We start from the raw sequence: 19,296 nt of genomic DNA on the forward strand, positions 1-19,296 counted from the left end.
CGCTATCCCCCTGTAACAAGCATAACACCACAGCATGTGCAGCTGTTAAACTCTACCCCTCTATAACAAGCACATCGCCATCAACATGTGCAGCTGTTAAACGCTATCCCCCTGTAACAAGCATAGCACCACAACATGTGCAGCTGTTAAACGCTATCCCCCTGTAACAAGCATAACACCACAGCATGTGCAGCTGTTAAACGGTATCCCTCTGTAACAAGCATAACACCACAACATGTGCAGCTGTTAAACGCTATCCCTCTGTAACGAGCATAACACCACAAAATGTGCAGCTGTTAAACGGTATCCCTCTGTAACAAGCATAACACCACAACATGTGCAGCTGTTAAACGGTATCCCTCTGTAACAAGCATAACACCACAACATGTGCAGCTGTTAAACGCTATCCCTCTGTAACAAGCATAACACCACAGCATGTGCAGCTGTTAAACGGTATCCCTCTGTAACAAGCATAACACCGCAACATGTGCAGCTGTTAAACGCTATCCCTCTGCAAGAAGCACACCGCTACCAACATGTGCAGATGTTAGACGCTATCCCTTTGTAACGAGCATAACACCACAACATGTGCAGCTGTTAAACGCTATCCCCCTGTAACAAGCATAACACCACACCATGTACAGCTGTTAAACGCTATCCCTCTATAACAGGCATACCGCCACCAACGCATTCCATCTGTAACAAGTGTAACACTCTCAAGATGTACTACTGTAACAATCATACGGCCTTCATCAACTTATAATTCAACAGTGTTGTTTAACATTAAAAACCAGTGCCCAGAAATTTCTTCAGTGGTTTCAAGACCTGTACGTCAACATTCCCTATGGCATAACAAAACATTAATCTCTCTCGCTATACCGTGGAGTTTCCATAATCAAATACAATTATTCTAAATGATCGTGTATGAGATGAGTGATTGTCGTTGACTAAATTCCCCTCCCTCCTTCTCTTGCCTGCCTAATCAAGTAGAACTCCAGCACAAGCTAAAACACAGACCGAGCTCACTAATCGATAAATAATCTAAGTATAGAAAACGACGTCACCTTCTCGCGTACGTGGCTTATTATGATCATAATTTTCCATAACGCAAACAGATGGCAATTCCAAGATTTATAACCCAATTAAATGCTACGTACAGACTATAAACAACCAATCATATTTGAAGAGTGGCTTTATATGCAATTTTTCCCAGCGTGTGTTTTGTATGGTTTGAAAACCCCATGCCGTTCCCCTGGGCAATGACACAGAAAATCATGCTAAATCGATTTATTGCAAAATGATGTGATATGCTAAATTTAGAGGCTGATTTGACATGCAAATAAAAAGCATACAAATTTATTTTATTGGTAGTAAAATGCAATCATTTGTAGATTGATCTCAGTATCAAACAACAGGTTGGGGATTTATTTAGCAAATAAATATCTGCATTGCTTTTACAAGTTTAAACAGTTTTGGAAATAAGATTTATGGCGATAAAAGAACCACAGCGCATTTTATGAGTGGTACGCTCTGCGTAAACACGATGTTGACAATCTGTGAACCCGATCAAGCCTGATTGTGGCGAGGAGCAGTCAGTCTGAACCAGTGTGAACTGGTTTCGATGACGTAGTCTCACCTTCGCCAGATGCCCTTTCTCGCCAGGTGTTTTTCACACTAAATGACGAATAGTTTAGTGAAATCTCCAAGGCTTATTGATGCATGTACACGTTTCACCTGCAATTTACACGCGTTGTCAGTAACACTATCAGCATGTCGGTGACGGTAACAAACCTTGCACCCCAGAGAATCATGATTCCGGGTGTATTATTAAAGTACAAGTGTTCAAATGTTTTGGTTTTTTTTAAAAACATTAAAAACCGTGTTTGGTATCTGTCTCTGCTTGGCGTTGGGCCAAGCACTCAGTTTGGTTCTTTTGGTGTGTCGCTTCTTAAATACATCGACTGAAGCAAGGTCCTTGATAGCCGAGCAGTGTCATCTGTATTCATTGATTGTCAAAATCTATTACTTTGACATGCATCAACATCACTGCATGAACCGAGGTATGAAACGGTTTAAATCCTTCACGCATGCATATGCACGTGATACGTCTAATTCAGTATGAATCCATCAGCTTTACTCAGTGGCCAGTAACTGAACAATATATATATATATATATTTCAGTATCATTGCAAGAGAGTGTAGTGCAGTTGTCTGTTTCATGCACATACCAAAAGACCAACAGCTGAATTACACAGAAGACGTTGTACAAACGGTTGCTATAGAAACCTGCGTGTCGTGAAGGTACTAAACGTGACTATCAACAAATATAGACGTCTATCGTTTTTTCGTGTGTCTTTACTACTTGTCAGTAGTCATGTGCTCCCAAAATGCAAGTCACAAGCACGAGTTTACTTGTTTGTTGACAAAATGTCAGCCTCAAACTCATTATCGGGCATGGATGACATCATCTGTAAGCTGAAGCTATTTATAGATACGCAGCGGCAAGGGGAAAACCCGATTACTGGTCTCTGATTGGTTGGTGGTCACGTTGCTGCGACCCAGACTGTTTTCCTTACCTATTTGCGCGACTGCCCTTTCCTTGAACGTATCCTTGTATATCAGTTCGTGTCAACAAACATGGACGTTTGTACATATCAGGGAGGTCGACGCTGAAGGGCATGAGGGAAGACGGAAGGCAGGGAGGGGGAGGGGGTTTAGAAAGGGGCAGGGATATGACTCATAGAGGTTAAGTGTATAACTTATGTATACTAATGGTGTTAAATCTAGGTTACTGACGTCTTTGAGAAACAGGGATTGCAGGGTTATTTCTTTCTAATGCACGTGAATACAAGTTTACAAATTTGCTGAACAAGTTGCACAGTTTTAATGTCGATGATTTCGGTTTTTAGCTTAGGGGTATAGTTTAAATAATGAACGAATTCTGAAGGTATGTGCTGTGCTAACATACATGTATATAATTAATCATGACAGAAAGCACGAGTAGTAACCACGTGCATCATGATCATGATAATATTTATCACTATCGCCATCCTTCATCAACCCGCGAAGGTCCTGGGGTAGAATAAGCCTTCAGCAACTCATGCTTGCCATAAAAGGCGCCCGTGCTTGTCGTAAGAGGCGACTAACGGGATCGGGTGGTCAGGCTCACTGACTTGGCTGACACATGTCATCGGTTCCCAGTTGCGGAGATCGATGCTCATGTTGTTGATCACTGGATTGTCTGGTCCAGACTCGATTATTTACAGACCGCCGCCATATATCATATATCTCTAATAGTGCGGTGTACCACGATCATCAGCAGCTCCACCACCACAATCATCATCATCATCATCATCATCACTCTGGCATCATCATCAACATGCTAACGACAGAAACTGAAATACGTACAACTATTCACAAAAATGACAGTTATCATAAAACAATACTCACATTATAAAGGCCAAATCGATGATGACAATAAGTTGTTCAAATAAATAATAACTCAATACTACTTTCGAAAGTATGACCACATCCCCTTCCTCTTCAAAACGACATAGCACACATTTTTTTAAATTATCGACGATGAGAATTACGGATGATGGCAAATAAAATAATAGCAAAACTTATACCTGTACTACTGCAAATAAATCGTGATAATCACACATCAATGAAGGTATAACGCGATGTATTAATGCCACTGGCAGTTAGTAGACAATCAGTCAACACGTACGCGTCCTGTCAAACATCAACCATCCCATTGCGTCATCGAAAGCTGCAACACAAACAATTTGAAAAGAATATTTAATTTAAAAAAAAAAAGAAAAAAAAAAAGACAAACGAAGAAAAAGGGTCACGTAGAACTCCATTGTGATATTGCCTCGCCTGCTGCCAGGATTACCTGCATATGAGTCATATTTCACTCACAACTTGCATTATCTCTACCTATAATTAAATCCTCTGATAATAAACCAATCCAGATTTATCCCAATTCACCGTTATTTTCAAACCAGCGTTCGTTAAAACACTTTCTCAAACACGTGGACTGCTTTCTCACAAAACATACCCTATCTAGACGCCATCCTGCTTTAATCTTTGTCACGGGGTTTCTCAAACAAGAGTCTTACTGCTACATGTATCCATACCTGAATCGTCAAACAACAAACAAAGACCTTCACTTTTTTCACCTGATTTCGTTTGTTTTAGCATAGTCCCGTAGAAAGCTTGACAGCCACTCGTGGAGGCAATTCTTTGTTACCAGATGACTCATAAGTTAATTGCACAAGCTTCGCTTTTCTTAAACCATCAATAATGAATACAAGGGTTGGCTACACCTAGGCAATTAGTCTGTGGGATGCTGTGGACACGGGGAAGAAAAGGGGTGGGGGTACCGCCTAAACGCACGCCGAGCGCATGCATCCGTAAGCCGCAACAGTTGACAAAGTTCTTCATATTCATCGCTATCGATTTTTTCTCCTGGAACAATTGTCTCTTCACCACGGGTAATGGCGGATGACTTTGATAAAACGTGAATGTTAGGTGCAAAATTCGGTAAAGTAAATTGCAATTATGTCATGCGCGCTCAAAGGGACCATCTGTTGTATTGCTGTATGAGTCATGCCGTTTTCTTGTTTTTAGAAATAATATTTTGCACTTTAATTAAAATTGATAAAAATGATGAAAATAAATAATGAAAATAGAACACGTGGATGATGAAATTCAGGAGTTCAAATGTTATTGCCGCAACACTAACAGCTATAGCTGACAGATAAAAAGCAGATGAAACGCAATTATAATGATTGTTTGAAGAAGGCGAGATCAATTTTGAATATTTTCTGACAGAAATGCGGGCTTCAAACACCAGATTGATAGTTATGTTCCTGGATTTATAACTTGCAGATCTCCGTTCATGTAATCCATCAAACTGGGACCGGTGAAGATGCAGGTTAGAACTGATCTTCAGTAACCTGTGCCTATCGTAAGAGGCGACTAACTAGAACGAGTGGTCGGCTCTCTGACACGCCATCGTATCCCAGCTGCATAGATCGATGCTGATGCAGTTGTTCACTGGATTGTCTGGTTCAAACACGATTATTTACAGACCGCCGCCATATGGCTTGAAATTTGCTGACTGCAGCGTAAAACTAAACTCACTCATTCTACCAAAGAGGTAAACCTTCCGGCCTTAAGCCATACACAAACGACACGCCACGACATGACGGATGAGAAGAGGGCAATGCTTATCTACTGATTTAAATGACAGAAAGAATGAGTGTTCATGTGGTCAACCAGGTGTACTTCAGCGTTATGATTGGTCTTCATCAACCCATGCTTATTGTCAGATGTAAAAGTGTAGTCTGGCACGCCGACTTGGTTGACACATATCATCGTGCGCCTGTTGCGAAGATCGATGCTCATATGTCAATCACTGGATTGTTTGGCCCAATCCCGATTATTCACAGATCGCCACCTTGTAATTGGAAAATACGGTCTTATTCAGCGTGTAGGGAAATGTTACCCGAAGACAGTGTTTTGGGTTCTGTTCCATGCAAAAACTCAAAAACATTGTGAAATAAGAGGCATCATATATTTTTCTACTCTTCTACAAGGCCGTTGTATTGCCCAACAACACACACATACACGCATTCAAAAACACAAAATCTGCTGCTCAAGCGTCCATATGGATAATCATGGTTTTTCATTCACTCGAACAAAAAAAAATCAAGAACTTGATGGAGAAAACCATATCGTGATGCAACAAGTGTTCTGAGGTTGAAGTTTATTAGCACCAGGACAGTTAGATTCGACGAATTCACTGTGCCTACACGCGCTGTATAGATCGTCCCCACACATCAAAGTCAGTTATGTCGTTCAAGAACGTTAGCAGTCTCTGTTGTCAAAAGTATATTTTCCTGAAAATTGCAGATAAACATGTGTTTATAAAAAAATGTCGGTATTATTTCAGAAAGCGCACAACAGACATCCAGTTTCCATCACCAACAACATGAAGGACATCGAGGTAAAAGACGAGCCTCCTTCTGAAATCTCACAGGCCTACGACTTCCTCTTCCTGTTTGATAAAGCTTCCGGAAGCCCTAAGGTCAATTACTTCATGGTCGATCCGCGGCATCCGTCTCAGATTTTTCCCAAAATGAACGTTTTCACCATGAACGCCGTCAAAGGCATCTGCGGCTACTGCGTTGTTGTCCTCGATAACTGCATCTACATCCTGGGGGGTAAAGACTGGGAGACCGGCAAGCATGTAGCTGATGTCAGTAGGTTCAACCCTTCCACCAACGTCTGTGAAAAGTTATCTCCCATGAAGAGCCCTAGGTGTCGCTTTTCGGCGGAAGTGGTTGGCAGTCATGTTTACGTTGTAGGTAAGAATGTTTTTATGTTGCACAATCTACCGGAAGATATACTATATGTCTTGGGAAGGCATTATTGTTTGAGGTACAGCCATTAGATATTGTATCCACTGCCCAAACCATGTCTCGTGGGCTTTGGGTCGATCAAACTTTCACCGTGACTACGAATTTGGACCTTTGAGTCTGGGACATGTTGCAATAACATGTACATTCTGGTGCAAAAGAGTGAGTTTGGGTTTTACGCCACTTTTAGCAATATCCTAGCAATATCACGGCGAGGACAATATACCTAGGCTTCACACATTGTACCCATGTTGGGAATCGAACTCTGATCTTCAGCGGCAAGAGCGAACGGTTTAACCACTAAGCTACCCCACCGCCCCTCGTGCTAAAGAAACCTACATACATGGCGTTTCCAGGAACATGTTAGTATTTCGGAGACTGTATCCCCATGCTCGTTTATTATGAAACCCACAACTTCCGGTACTCTTCCGACAAACCAATATTCGCATTCATGGAACTTTTAACATTTAGTTGCAGTGATATGCGTAGAGGGTATTTAGTACAATGGATGTTTCCAGTGATTATGGAAAAGGTTGTGACTCCTTTCACTTTTCAATGGGATCTTGATTAAGGAGAAGCAGTTGAGTAGCGTTGATACACTGAATTTTATCACATTGCAGTCAGAACGTTAATGGCAAAGTTTTTGGAAGTAAACGAAGTTCATTAAGACAGAGGTTAATCCGTTTAGGAAAAAATCAGTTCGCGAAGATAACATGTGGGTGAAGTCCCATAGGAGTAAGTAAGTTTTGCAATATGTTGTACAATAAATAGTTTGTGGATTTCATACATGCATGCACACACGCACACAAGCTCGCACGCACGCTCGCACGCTCGTACACATGCACGTATATTCATAAATACGAATTTCCCCTTTCTCTAACACTTTTTGAAGATTCCTGAGATAAATGATGATTTTGATTTCTAATTAGTTCCAAACATTTCTACAATCACTGGACAATAATTAGTTTACGAACGAGATCTAATAATATTTGCTTGCTGGTGATCCTCCATCAGTGACTGTTTGCTAGGCTCGCCGTCGCTGCCCGGAAACCCGTTTGCCCCTATCTAAGGTTAATGTTCCCCGGGGGATGACGGCAGATGTTTAGGGGCATAATTTATGAATATTGTCGTCAACATTCAATTTATGGAAACGTTGTGCCACGCTAAACCCTGAATCACTTCTTAGTGCATTGACAACCACTCACAACATTTCACTCGGGGAAATTCCTTTTAGACTTTAATTTCCTCCGAGAGATGAGGATGTGTAGGAATTTCGTGGGGCATAAGCTATCGTGTGACGCTTCATTTGAGTGTTAGCGGGAATCTGTCGGAGAAGCTGATCTGATTGGGTTTTTCTGCTCAACTGCCTCCAGAGGTGCCCATTTTTCAAAGGAACGCTAAGAAAACCAAAGGACCTTTCAGCAAATTTTCACGCCGTTTTTGATTTGCTGGAAAATTTAGGATTAGCTACTGATATGAGGACCCTGATTTGATTTTATTTGATCTCTGTCAATTGACGGGGAGAAGTCAGTGGTAGCTTGTGTATGATGTCATCGTCGGAAACGCTGACGTCATCATACAGATGTGATGATACTTACAGCAAGTCACACTACAAATAACACCGGATAACCTTGTCTCACCATCTCACCTCGTTTTAATCACATTACACCGGTATTACCGCATGTATTTGATTATGTCTCCTCATACATCTTCCACATATTTGCCACCACGTCTCGCCATCTTACCACGTCTTTTACCACATCTCACCAATCTTACCACATATTTTTACCAAGTCTCACTATTTTACCACAAGCCTTTTACCACGTCTCACCATCTTACCATAAGTCTTTTACCAAGTATCACAATCTTACAACATATTTTTACCACGTTTCACCATCTGAACACATTTTGCCACGTTCACATCTTACCACAAGTCCTTTACCACGTCTCACCATCTTACCACATTTTTACCACGTCTCACATCTTAACACTAGTCTTTTACCACGTCTCACTATCTTACCACACTTTTTACCACGTCTAATCATCTAACCACTATTGTGTTACCACGTCTCAGCATCTTACCACATATTTTTCACCCTGTCTTACCATCTCACCACAAGCCTTTTAACACGTCTCATCATCTTACCAAATATTTTTACCACGTCTGACCATCTTAGCAAATACGTTTTACCACGTCTCATTATCTTACCGTATATTTTTGACCACTCACAACGTCTCAGCACGTGTCGACTTATCTCTCATAGCCACGTGGGTCATGAAAAAGCAGGATTAAATATGCAGCATAAAGACTAAATATAGATTTACTTGATACAATTTCCGATTCCATTGTAACAGCAACACCGATTTCTATAAATATGGATTTCACCTATATCCCCGTGAGACTGAATGACTCACATGCAGGCTTGAAAGAACAGCGTATACGTCAGACGGCTAAAAATTCACTAGAAACTGGATAAAAAATAGGATTAGGTCTTTGATTACATGCGTAAATCCTTTTTCGGACTCTGAAAAGTTCTCTGATGATGCAAATAATGAAATTTAACTTACGTAGATGGATTTTACTTGTGTTATCCAATCGCCGATCGATCCGAGTGATAGTGACGTTCAGCTTAAGAGATACGGTGGCCTAGTGGTTAAAGCGTTGGCTCGTCACGCTGAAGATTCGGGTTCGATTCCCCTCATAGGTGCTGTGTGAGAAGCCCATTTTTGATGGCCCCGTCGGTGGAATAATGTTAAAAGCAGTTCAAAGACTTACTGAATCACTCTTCTTCGTGATATCGATCACAGGTTTATCTGACCCAGAAAAATGATTACTATATGTATGTAGCGATAACGCTGCTGTGAACACTCTTATCACATAGTGAGGGAATGAGTATAGTTTTACGTCGAAGCTATATGGCGGCGGTCTGTGAAAAATCGAATCTGGACCAGACACTCCAGTGATCAACAGCATTAGCATCGATCTGCGCAATTGGGAACCGATAACACGTGTCAACCAAGTCAGCGAGCGTGACCACAGATCTCGCTAGTCGCCTCTTACGACAAGCATAGTCACCTTTTGTGGTAATGGTTGCTTTAAACCTATTCCATCCCTGATCTTCACAGACATTAAACACATAAACCAAACACACTATCAAGTAGTCTCCAAATAGTGAACATGTAATATATGCATTGTGCTTACACTATAGCAGCTCATGCAGATAACAATATTTAATCATGGCAGGGGTTGAATGAAAAAATCAAACTATTCGCCGAGCATTAGCAATGACTGCCGCCGTTGGGGTATGACGACCTGCCAACAGACAGGTAACCAATCGCAACCGTCCATTGCCCATTGTAATCGGATCATACCACACCGACATGGAGCTTTGAACAGATTTTGCTTTCGAATTCTCTAAAGAGCATCCATTCACTGGATCAGCGTTATTGTTAACACTATTCACTCGGTCGCTTCGCACCATATTCAAAACAACACTAATCCCTCAGTTGTTCAATACCAGATTCAATGAAATCGTATCCACTCAATTACTCACTTCCATATTTAATATAATCATTTTCACTCGATCTCCTACTGTGATCTTGTGAATTGGTGCACAGTTTTTAAATTTAATGAGTAAACATGACATTGTGAAAACCGATAAATCTGCATCTTGCAACAATGTATTTTGAAGGGTAAGACAGTTTTTTTTCAGTAGTCTCAAGAAACCCGTTTCCCTCCGTCAGATACATGTCCAGTTCGGGGCAGTGGGGGAGCCTAACAGTAAAAGCATTCGCTCGTAAGGTCAGGGTTCGATTCCCCACATTGGTACAATGTATGAAACCCACTTCTGTTGTCTGTTGCAGTGATATTGCCGGAATATAAATATAAAACCATACTCACTCACTCACCCAACATCTTAAATGGCCAAAGCCGCCACAGTGAGTAGCTGTTTGGGGTAGGTGAAGGATTCTATGAACATGGCTTAGAATTCATTCTTCATCTCGATTATTAGTCACAGATTTACATTTGAGTTCCACCAAAGCGGCAAATGTTACACCCCGCTGTGATAAGTGGGTATATTGTGATTTGAAACCTACCATAAGAATTCGAGTTTTGAAGCCAAGGTGTCGCCATGTTCAGTTATTGGTTGGGCCGTTCCGGTTTAAATATAAGCCTGTAGCACCTGCCGTAACATTGCTAGAATATTGCTGGAAGAGGCATATGAATATACTCACCCACTCATTGTCTGTTGTTTAACGCCGCACTCAGCAACATTCGAGCTACATGACCGCGGCCTACAAATAATCGAGTCTTGACCGAACAATCCAGTGATCAACAGCATGATCACAAATGAGATGCGAGCCTGACCGCTAGATCCCGTAAGTTACCTCTTAGTGCAAGCAGAGGTTGCTGAAGACCAATTCTAACCCGGATATTCACGGGTCCACTCATCAAGTTGTATATATACATTAAGGTGATTACTGCAGAAATGTTGTTCACTTACTAACTCACTTGATTTAAAGTATTTCGGTAGGGATGTTTTGGAAGGAACCGGATAACATGTGATGACGATTCCTAATTTAATGAAACCTCATGTAGACTTCAGAAGCTAAGCAAACGATTTCATGTGGTTTTGTTTTCATGAGTTCATTTTTATTTGACCTCTGAACTGCTAAATTGATAATTAGATTGTTATTGTCCACGGTGGAGAAAGACATAATATACGCATTGACATTGACTCCCAAGATGAGGTGGACCTTAAATCAGGTGATTATTAAGATTTGAAACCTCTGAATCGAGTTTTCCAATGCCATAGTAGAATTGTTGTATTATCGCACTGACAATTAAATGTACATGCTGGGTTGCCTGCTGAATTATTGAACTGGTTGTTTCAGGCGGAGAGACCAAGAAGGGCCGTATAACAGATTCTGTTGAGCGCTACGACCCCAGCACCGACACCTGGGTTGACGTAAAAGGGCTACCACGCCCCCGAGCTGATCACGCCTCCTGCTCCGTAGGGGGTAATTTGTATGTCACAGGAGGCATAAGCAACCTCAAGCACCAAAGTTCAAATGTTTTCTGGTGAGTATCCTTCTGTATTTCTTCTGAACACGGTTGGTTTCTTTTTGGCGCCACATTCTGCGAATTTCCTGCTGTAAGGCGGCGATCTGTAAATAATCGAGCCTGGACCAGACAATCCAGCGATCAACAGCATGAGCATCGATGGACGTAAATGAGATACGATGACGTGTGTCAACCAAGTCTGCGAGCCTGACCACCCGACCCCGTTAGTCAACTCTTACGACAAGCATGGGTTGCTGAAGATCAGTTCTAACCAGGATCTTCACAAGTGTCCTGAACACAGAAAATGATAATAAAATTATTAACACCAGCTAGAGGTGATACATAATGACAGGATCCAGGTATATATATGTATAGTATAATCACAAACCGCTAGTTGACAGCATAAACAACACTTCCGGGTACCGTGATATATTATCATGTTTTGGCAACTCTCGGCTTCAGAATCACGTTTTTATTACTCAATTCAGGCTCTCAAGACAAAACGGTGAATCTCACATCAAATTTGTTCACATGAAAAACTAAATGTTAACCACTTAAAATACACAAACAGGTCTGAACACATTTTCAGTGACTTCTCCCTCTGAAAGTGAGTTTGCTAGTGTGCGCTGATCAAAAGGTGGTCTAGCAGCTAGTCTCTGAAAAGAACATATTTTACAGAAAAAAAGTTCACAAACAATAAAACATAGTGAAAAGGAGTCCTGACACTTTCTTCATTATAAGCCTGACGCTGTGGAAATCTAGACTTGCCACATTTTCTAGACTTGCGGGGGCTTTCTTGGGTATATTTGCTTCTTGGTCTATATTACAGACTACTCCGTACGGCCATTGGACTCGGGCGTGCAAGCTCTGAATGATGGCGAGAGTCACTTATCCAAGCTAGATGCCTTCGTGTAATTGCTTGATGTAATTTCAACAACTGAGCTGAAATGCAACCACAACAGGGGATGAGACAATGCAACACAAGAACTGCACGATATAATCACACCGACGACACAGTAATACGTCCTGTTAAGATTTTGCTTAGATTTGATCTTCAGCAAACCATGCTTGTCGCAAGAGGCGGCTAACGGGATCAGTTGGTCAGGCTCGCTGACTTGTTTGATGCATGTCATTGCATGCCTGCTGCGCAGATTCATGGTAATGGCGTCAATTCACTGGATTGTCTGGTCCGAACACGATTATTTAAAGGTTGCTGTCATGCAGCTGATTAAAAAGCAAGCACGCTGTAAACAAAGAAAGAAAACAACAACACGTTTACAACGGGTTATTATACATTTTGAAAACACTGACAAAGTTTGCTTTGTTTTGTTTGTTTTGTTTGTATGTTTTTGTTTTGGTACAAGGAAATAACAACTGTTTGATAATCCCAAGGCAGATCAAGGAAATCCTGTTTCGGTATCTTTACCAAGCGCCACGTTGTTTACTTTCCACGAGAATTTTGTCACTTTATCAAGAAAAATGGATGTTTACTTTTAACACACATACAATCACAACGCATAGCAGTTCGCGTTGTCCTCGAATAGCCTGCATACCACACAGAACCACTTACCAATGTCATTATCATACTAAGGGAGGTAACCGCTGCTGGAGGTTATGACCTCATGACGTCATGATAAACTTGAAACAATTCTGTCACCAGCTAAAACATAGGATTGCTTTACCTAAGCCAGCTTTGAGGCCTTGTAAAATATTAGATTATTGAAACAAAGTTTTGACAGGCGAGCTCACACAAACAGGGCGCGAGCAGACGACAAGCCCAGCAAACAACAATGGGGAATGATGTATTTCCGCCAAAACAAAACAAAGGCAAGCATGATTCGTCACTGCCCTTGAACAATGAAGGTCGTCCGTTTCTCATGGAAACTCGAAGTTTCTGATGCAGCTGACGCATGCACCGTCAAGGACAATAACTCGGCACATAGCCACACAATCAACCAGTGGTCAATCATAGAGATTATGTCATGGGCCTAGGAGAAACTCGATCGCCCCTCCATTCGTCATTGTTTCATTGTAGCGAGCAGGCGTCCTGAAAAAGTGACAGTGAGAGAGCGGGGACGCAAAAACATATCATACACAACTGTTATAGACGGAAAGGGTACGACAAATATTACCAATTTAATTTCTTTCAAATTAGAATGGAAATGCAGAGATTTGTTATGGGATCGATCATTAGGTCATTTATTACAGTGGGCGGTAAAAAGATATGGGTATTTGGTGTTTGCGGTTACGGGCAAGACAAAGCGAAACTAGTAGCGGGGAGTGGGGCGAAAGGGCGGAGGGGGTAAGGGCTGATATACTAGTATACAGGCCAAAGACGAATCTCACTGCGTCTGCGTTGCTTAATTCTCTTCAGCACTGAGAGGTGGGTGAAATGGTTATAATATGGGTGTGTTTCTAGTCAGTGTTGTCACACTTAAACTTATGCGAAACGTCATTGTTGTTGTTATTGTTGATGATGACGATGGTGAGATATGGTGGTGATAGATATAGTGATGATGTTGATTCCAGCAAGGCAATATACTGATTGAGATGATGATAATGATGGTGTTGCTCGGCGGCGAAGGTGATGTCAGATGATGATGGTTATGTCGGTGTCAAAGGTGATTAAAATAATGAGGATGATTACGATGATGCCTTTCTGTGCACCGCATCACATAAAAGAAATCTTTTTCCCTTAAAAATATTCATCTTAAACGAGTTTGTCAACAACTCTTATTATTCGTAAACTTCTTACAAAAGCACGTTACACATTATGGCAGGCAATTCGTTTGACACAAGTGAAAAAAAATGTTTAAGAAATTAATAAATTCAAATAAATGCATCCTAAAGCTAACTTAACATCTGATACGCTCATGAAAGCTCTATCATGAATGAGGAACTCAAATATTGCCATAGTTTCAATGTGATTACAGACTGGTTTTAATTGACGGAGTAAAGAAATGCTTTGAAGCATCTTACTTCATGAAATATTAATTTTAGAGATGCTTTCATATGCCACAATATGACTCACGGTGTGCTGATTAGTGCTCAAAAAGTGCCTATCGGATCTCGTTGCACAGATTTTAATTTCAAGTTAAAAGCGAGCGTTTTGAGAATTAAATCATTTTTCGTTGTTAGTATCACGAGCGACAAGTTTGCGCCCCGCGTGGCAATCCGACCAATATTCTTGTCCGTGTTCTTGGACCATGAGTCAGATGGTGGGTGTTAGCGACTCAGTTAGCTCCAGGGGATGAAATGCATGCCAACAAGCATCAATTAAAACATACATAATTCTACGCTCAACAACTGTCAGCTGATGATATTAAAATTGCCCATTGCTTCCTTTGATGTTGACATTAGATAAGCTCATATTATATATTAAAAAATTACCTATATTCCATGATATTTCATATACGAGATGCATTTCAGTTATGGGTGTGTTTAAGATCACATTGTTACATATATCTTCAGCTGTACAGCTTCAGATTGTACATAGCATGGAGTGAAACCTCTCCAGACTGGGTTTCCTTAATCCGCACCACCCACAATCAGGACAGCCAAAGGGGCATAATAAGGAAGATATGATTCGACAATCTGGAAAATTGTTAACCTGGGCGCATATTAAGTACATCAGTCTATGAAGAATGAATTATGTATTTGCTAAAAGTAACTTTATATATTTCTGCTATACGTTATAATCAGTTCAGATGGATTATAATGTTTACCAAGCTTATTTTTACTTGTTAATTTGAATGAAATTTCTTTTAAGAAAGCATGAGTGATTCTGTTTTTTTTACGTGTACTGTCAGTGTCGACCCTTATGATTCTATACAAATACGCTAAATCACCCGATAACCAAAATGACACAACTTCCGATTTGTGAGCAAGCTGAAATTTTGAACTGAGCATGATTAATATTTCCTTGAGGAATAAAAAAAAAACTTGGCGTGTTCTAACAATGAAATTTTTGTTGGGGCAAGAGGCCGGACATGTGTCATCATTTCCCCAAGACAAAAATTACCCTCTGTGACGCGGGATTTTTACAGACCGACGTAATTAATTTCAGTCGAGGATTTCGTTTCAAAATGGCGGCTGAAAAGGCTGCTATTTAGTCTCGCTCATCGACGAGAGATTACGAGATTTGGGGAAGCATCTTTCTCGACAGCCCTGATGGATTAGGGGCACACAGAGAGAAAGAAAACGACAATTCAAAATCAATGAAACTAGACGCTATGTGTGTCTTTCTAAGTGCCTCTGTGGTTTCAGAGATGTGTAGGCTTTACCTGAGGGACCTCATTTGTTTTACGCAGTTTTAAAGTTCATGATGTTTTGATCTTCTAATATGATCAATTAGAACGGGCAAAACAGTACACTTATCAACGTAACTGTCGACCCCTTCAGAGACGTTATCGTTCTCACAGGAACTTGGATACGTCACTGCCTTTCTTTGAAGACAGTCTTAACCAGGTTGTTATAAATATTTGCTATTGAAGCTACTCTTTTGAAAGAAATACCAATTAAACGAGGTTCGTTATGAAACTTTCGACGTTGCAGTTGTGTCGTGAAGATCAAATATGTTCCAGAAAGCGACCAAAGTATTACAATGCTCGTTACTCCCTTCTTCTATTAAGACTTGCGATGATTGTAGCGTTTGGTTCGCTTCGCGGAACGGTGCACAGACCTAATTAAACCGATGGGCGATAGTGTGAAGCCAATTTCTTACCATCAGTCTGATACGGGATGAATGTTGTGAAGGCAGTCTCTAAATACTCGGACGACGTGATTTCTATATATGATCACAACAGTTACATTGAAGAACTAGTTCAAGAGGCCGTCAAAGGAGGGGAAACATGATTTCTATGAAGTGCTGCGTGGAAATGTATGTGAAAATAGTATGTTGTGAAAAATGTATGTGGAAAGGATGTGCTATGAATGTTAAAAATGTTAAAACCTTGGCTTTTCTGCCATACACTCAACTCCGCTTGAATTCCGGGTGAGAGATGCGCTCATCAACAGGTGCTCGTGGTGAGCTGACGAAGTGGATCGAGTGGCCAAACTCGGTAGTGTCGGATTCTACTCATCATTTCCATCACTGGTTTGTCTGGTCCAAACTCAGGTTTCAGGCCGCCTTGGTATTAATGGAATGATGCTGACTTCTGCTTCAAACAACAGTCACACATACGCACCTCCTACATAGGGTTGAAATGAAACTATAGACGTGTTCCAAATAGTATGAGACCATTTCACCTGTCAGTACTAGAGGGGCGGTGGAATAGCCTGGTGGTTAAAGCGTTCGCTCGTCACACGGAAGGCTCCGGTTCCACTCCTCACATGAATACAATATTTAAAACTGATTGTTGTCTGGTGTCCCCCGCTGTGATATGTCTTGAACAGCGGAGTATTTAAACCCACACTTGCGTCTAATGGATAGGACGCTCCTGAATGTAGAAGAGAAATACAAATGTGTACATATGGCTGATACGTCTAAGATTATAGATATTACAAGGCGAACAATTCCAGTGACACCAGCACCACAGGAATGTGGCTAACGTCGTGCATGAATGGTGGATGGATAATAGTGCTTACTGTGTATACCTTACATGTAAAATAGGGAGAGAGCAGATCGGTGGTCACTGATCAGTTGAGCAGGGTTACATCCCTTAGTTCATAAAGGATTTGATGATCGCATGGTCAGACTCGCTGACACAGATGACACATGTCATCGTATCCCATACTGTTGATCACTGGATTTTCTGGTCCAGACTCGACTATTTACAGACCGCCGCCATGTGGCTTTAATATTGCTGAGTTCGGCGTTAAACGACAAACAAAACCCAAAATTACTCCTCCTCCTCCTCCTCCTACTACTACTGTTGCTGCTGCTGCTGCTGCTGCTGCCTTTTCACCACTACTTCATATACTACTGCTGCAACACATCACTTGCATCTGTCAAACGAAAATACAACGATCTTGCAACCAGTCAACATGATGTCGCGACCACCTATCTAGTTTGGCCTGTCCAACACATACGTCAGGACCTCGCATCTGTAGTCGATCAGTAATCACAAGATATGTCTAAGGTATACTGCGCGAAGTCCACGGTAGATATTAATTTCATAACTGGGCTCCAGTTACCTTAAAGCGTACAAGTAGAATTTATTGGGAGAAGGGAGATAACTCTTGTCACTCCTTGATGCAGGTGTACTGAGACACGAACTCGTCATTGCCAACTACAAACGTGTTATTTGCAATTCATTATGATCTTTGTGATATGAAGAATAACATGTTTACTGTACATGAGTGATTTTCACTTTTAAATTGTTCTGATAATGTGTTTGTAGGTATTTTTGGCAAGAATTAGAAGAAAAATATTTTTAGCAAACATCATGTGTAAACTCGGACTTTTTCTAAATATTGGTAAGTACGTCCCCGTTAGCGATTTAGATCCTTTATATACTGATTTGCCTCATACCCTCTATACATGATGTAACACCATTTCTCAATGTCAAATAATAATTTTACCTTTAAATAATGTTTGTTAAAATTAAATTTTAAAATTAAATTCCATTAATTGATAACGTTTTTCTTATCTTCATCGCTATACAACGACAGTCGACGGAAAATACCTGTAAGTGACGTGCACCGTTTAGTCCCACGGACTCGCAACTCAAACCACACTTTCTGACTTCCCACCTTTGCTCATTTGCCCGTACGTGTGCGTCATAAAAAGAAACAGCATTTTTTCTCAATGTAATCACTTTTTCCTGGCCCAGATTTTCATTGAGGTTGGTGAACCTGGTGCGGGTGCCATATGTGGCCAGAAGAAACGCTAGCCTGAATCTTCTCCACAAAGGGGCGTGAGTCATGGGGCAAGATTTTCGCTTGTGGGTTCATTAGGTCACGGTGGCGAATAGGCTAGAATTCGTCGGTGCCATTAAAATGCCTCGTTTGCGCAAATTATGAGAACAACATTTGTAGAAAGCGATAGAGGTTGGTTAAAATTGGTTAAAACAACTTTACGAGTTACGGCTGTGTTTTAATGACCATTAACCAATATGACATCACGCTAATGTGAAGATAACAAAACTTGAATATACAAATGCTTGTAAGTATATATACGTATATGAGAATGCGTTTGTGTGCTTGCGTGGGTGTACGCGTGTGTGCGTGCGTGCGTCTATGTGTTTTCCGAAAATTATTCGTTCTGAAAAAAGGTGTTGGCGCGTCAGATAATCGAGTCACATGTATGCTATAAAAACATCAGAGAATCACTCAGTACGTATGATCTATGATGGCATATTGATATTATTGTATTTTCTTCTTCAAGGCTGAGTGATAACTATCAACTTTATCCAGTTAAAAGGCTTGTTTGGAAATCGCATAAATTGATATTGATGTGGACAGTTCGCGAAAATTTATCTCCGTCGATAAAATGTAATTTGAAACAAATTTTCGCATGTGATAATATCGGAATAATTATTTTGATGTGAATTGCATGTGGTGTTACTGTTATTCAAATCTTCTTGAAATTTATTTCCTGTAGTTTTATGAATCAGACTTGTTAAATGCATAGTCGGCCGTGAAAAGCGACGGTTTTTAGCCAATGGGTGTTCAGTAGTTGTGGAACATGATTTAAAACTTGAGGGCTGTAAGGGCGGTTAGTTTCGACCTCAAGCCCGCTTAAATCACTAGCAAAATGTAGTCCGAACTTTGTCATTTGAAATCGCTGATGATTCACATGACAATTTGCATATTTATGCATAGAATTATCATCAAATTTCAAACATTAATTTTTGAAACAAA

General features: G+C 40.8%; 1 protein-coding gene across 2 annotated transcripts in view; it reads left to right on the plus strand.

Annotated features, from left to right (window-relative positions):
- LOC137293560 (kelch-like protein 14) overlaps window positions 1–19,296 on the plus strand; it is a 70,523-nt gene that overhangs the window by 37,086 nt on the left and 14,141 nt on the right. Inside the window, exons 2-3 of one of the 2 annotated variants that reach the window (XM_067824186.1) lie at window positions 5,963–6,377; window positions 11,325–11,511. In XM_067824186.1, coding sequence (XP_067680287.1) covers window positions 6,002–6,377; window positions 11,325–11,511 — 563 coding nt within the window. In that variant the 5' untranslated portion in view covers window positions 5,963–6,001. Of the gene's footprint in view, window positions 1–5,962; window positions 6,378–11,324; window positions 11,512–19,296 lie in introns of those variants that run through there. The other variant, XM_067824187.1, reaches the window with a different exon arrangement.

The sequence above is a fragment of the Haliotis asinina genome, chromosome 8 (assembly GCF_037392515.1).
Source record: "Haliotis asinina isolate JCU_RB_2024 chromosome 8, JCU_Hal_asi_v2, whole genome shotgun sequence".
Taxonomy (NCBI): Eukaryota; Metazoa; Mollusca; class Gastropoda; order Lepetellida; family Haliotidae; genus Haliotis; species Haliotis asinina.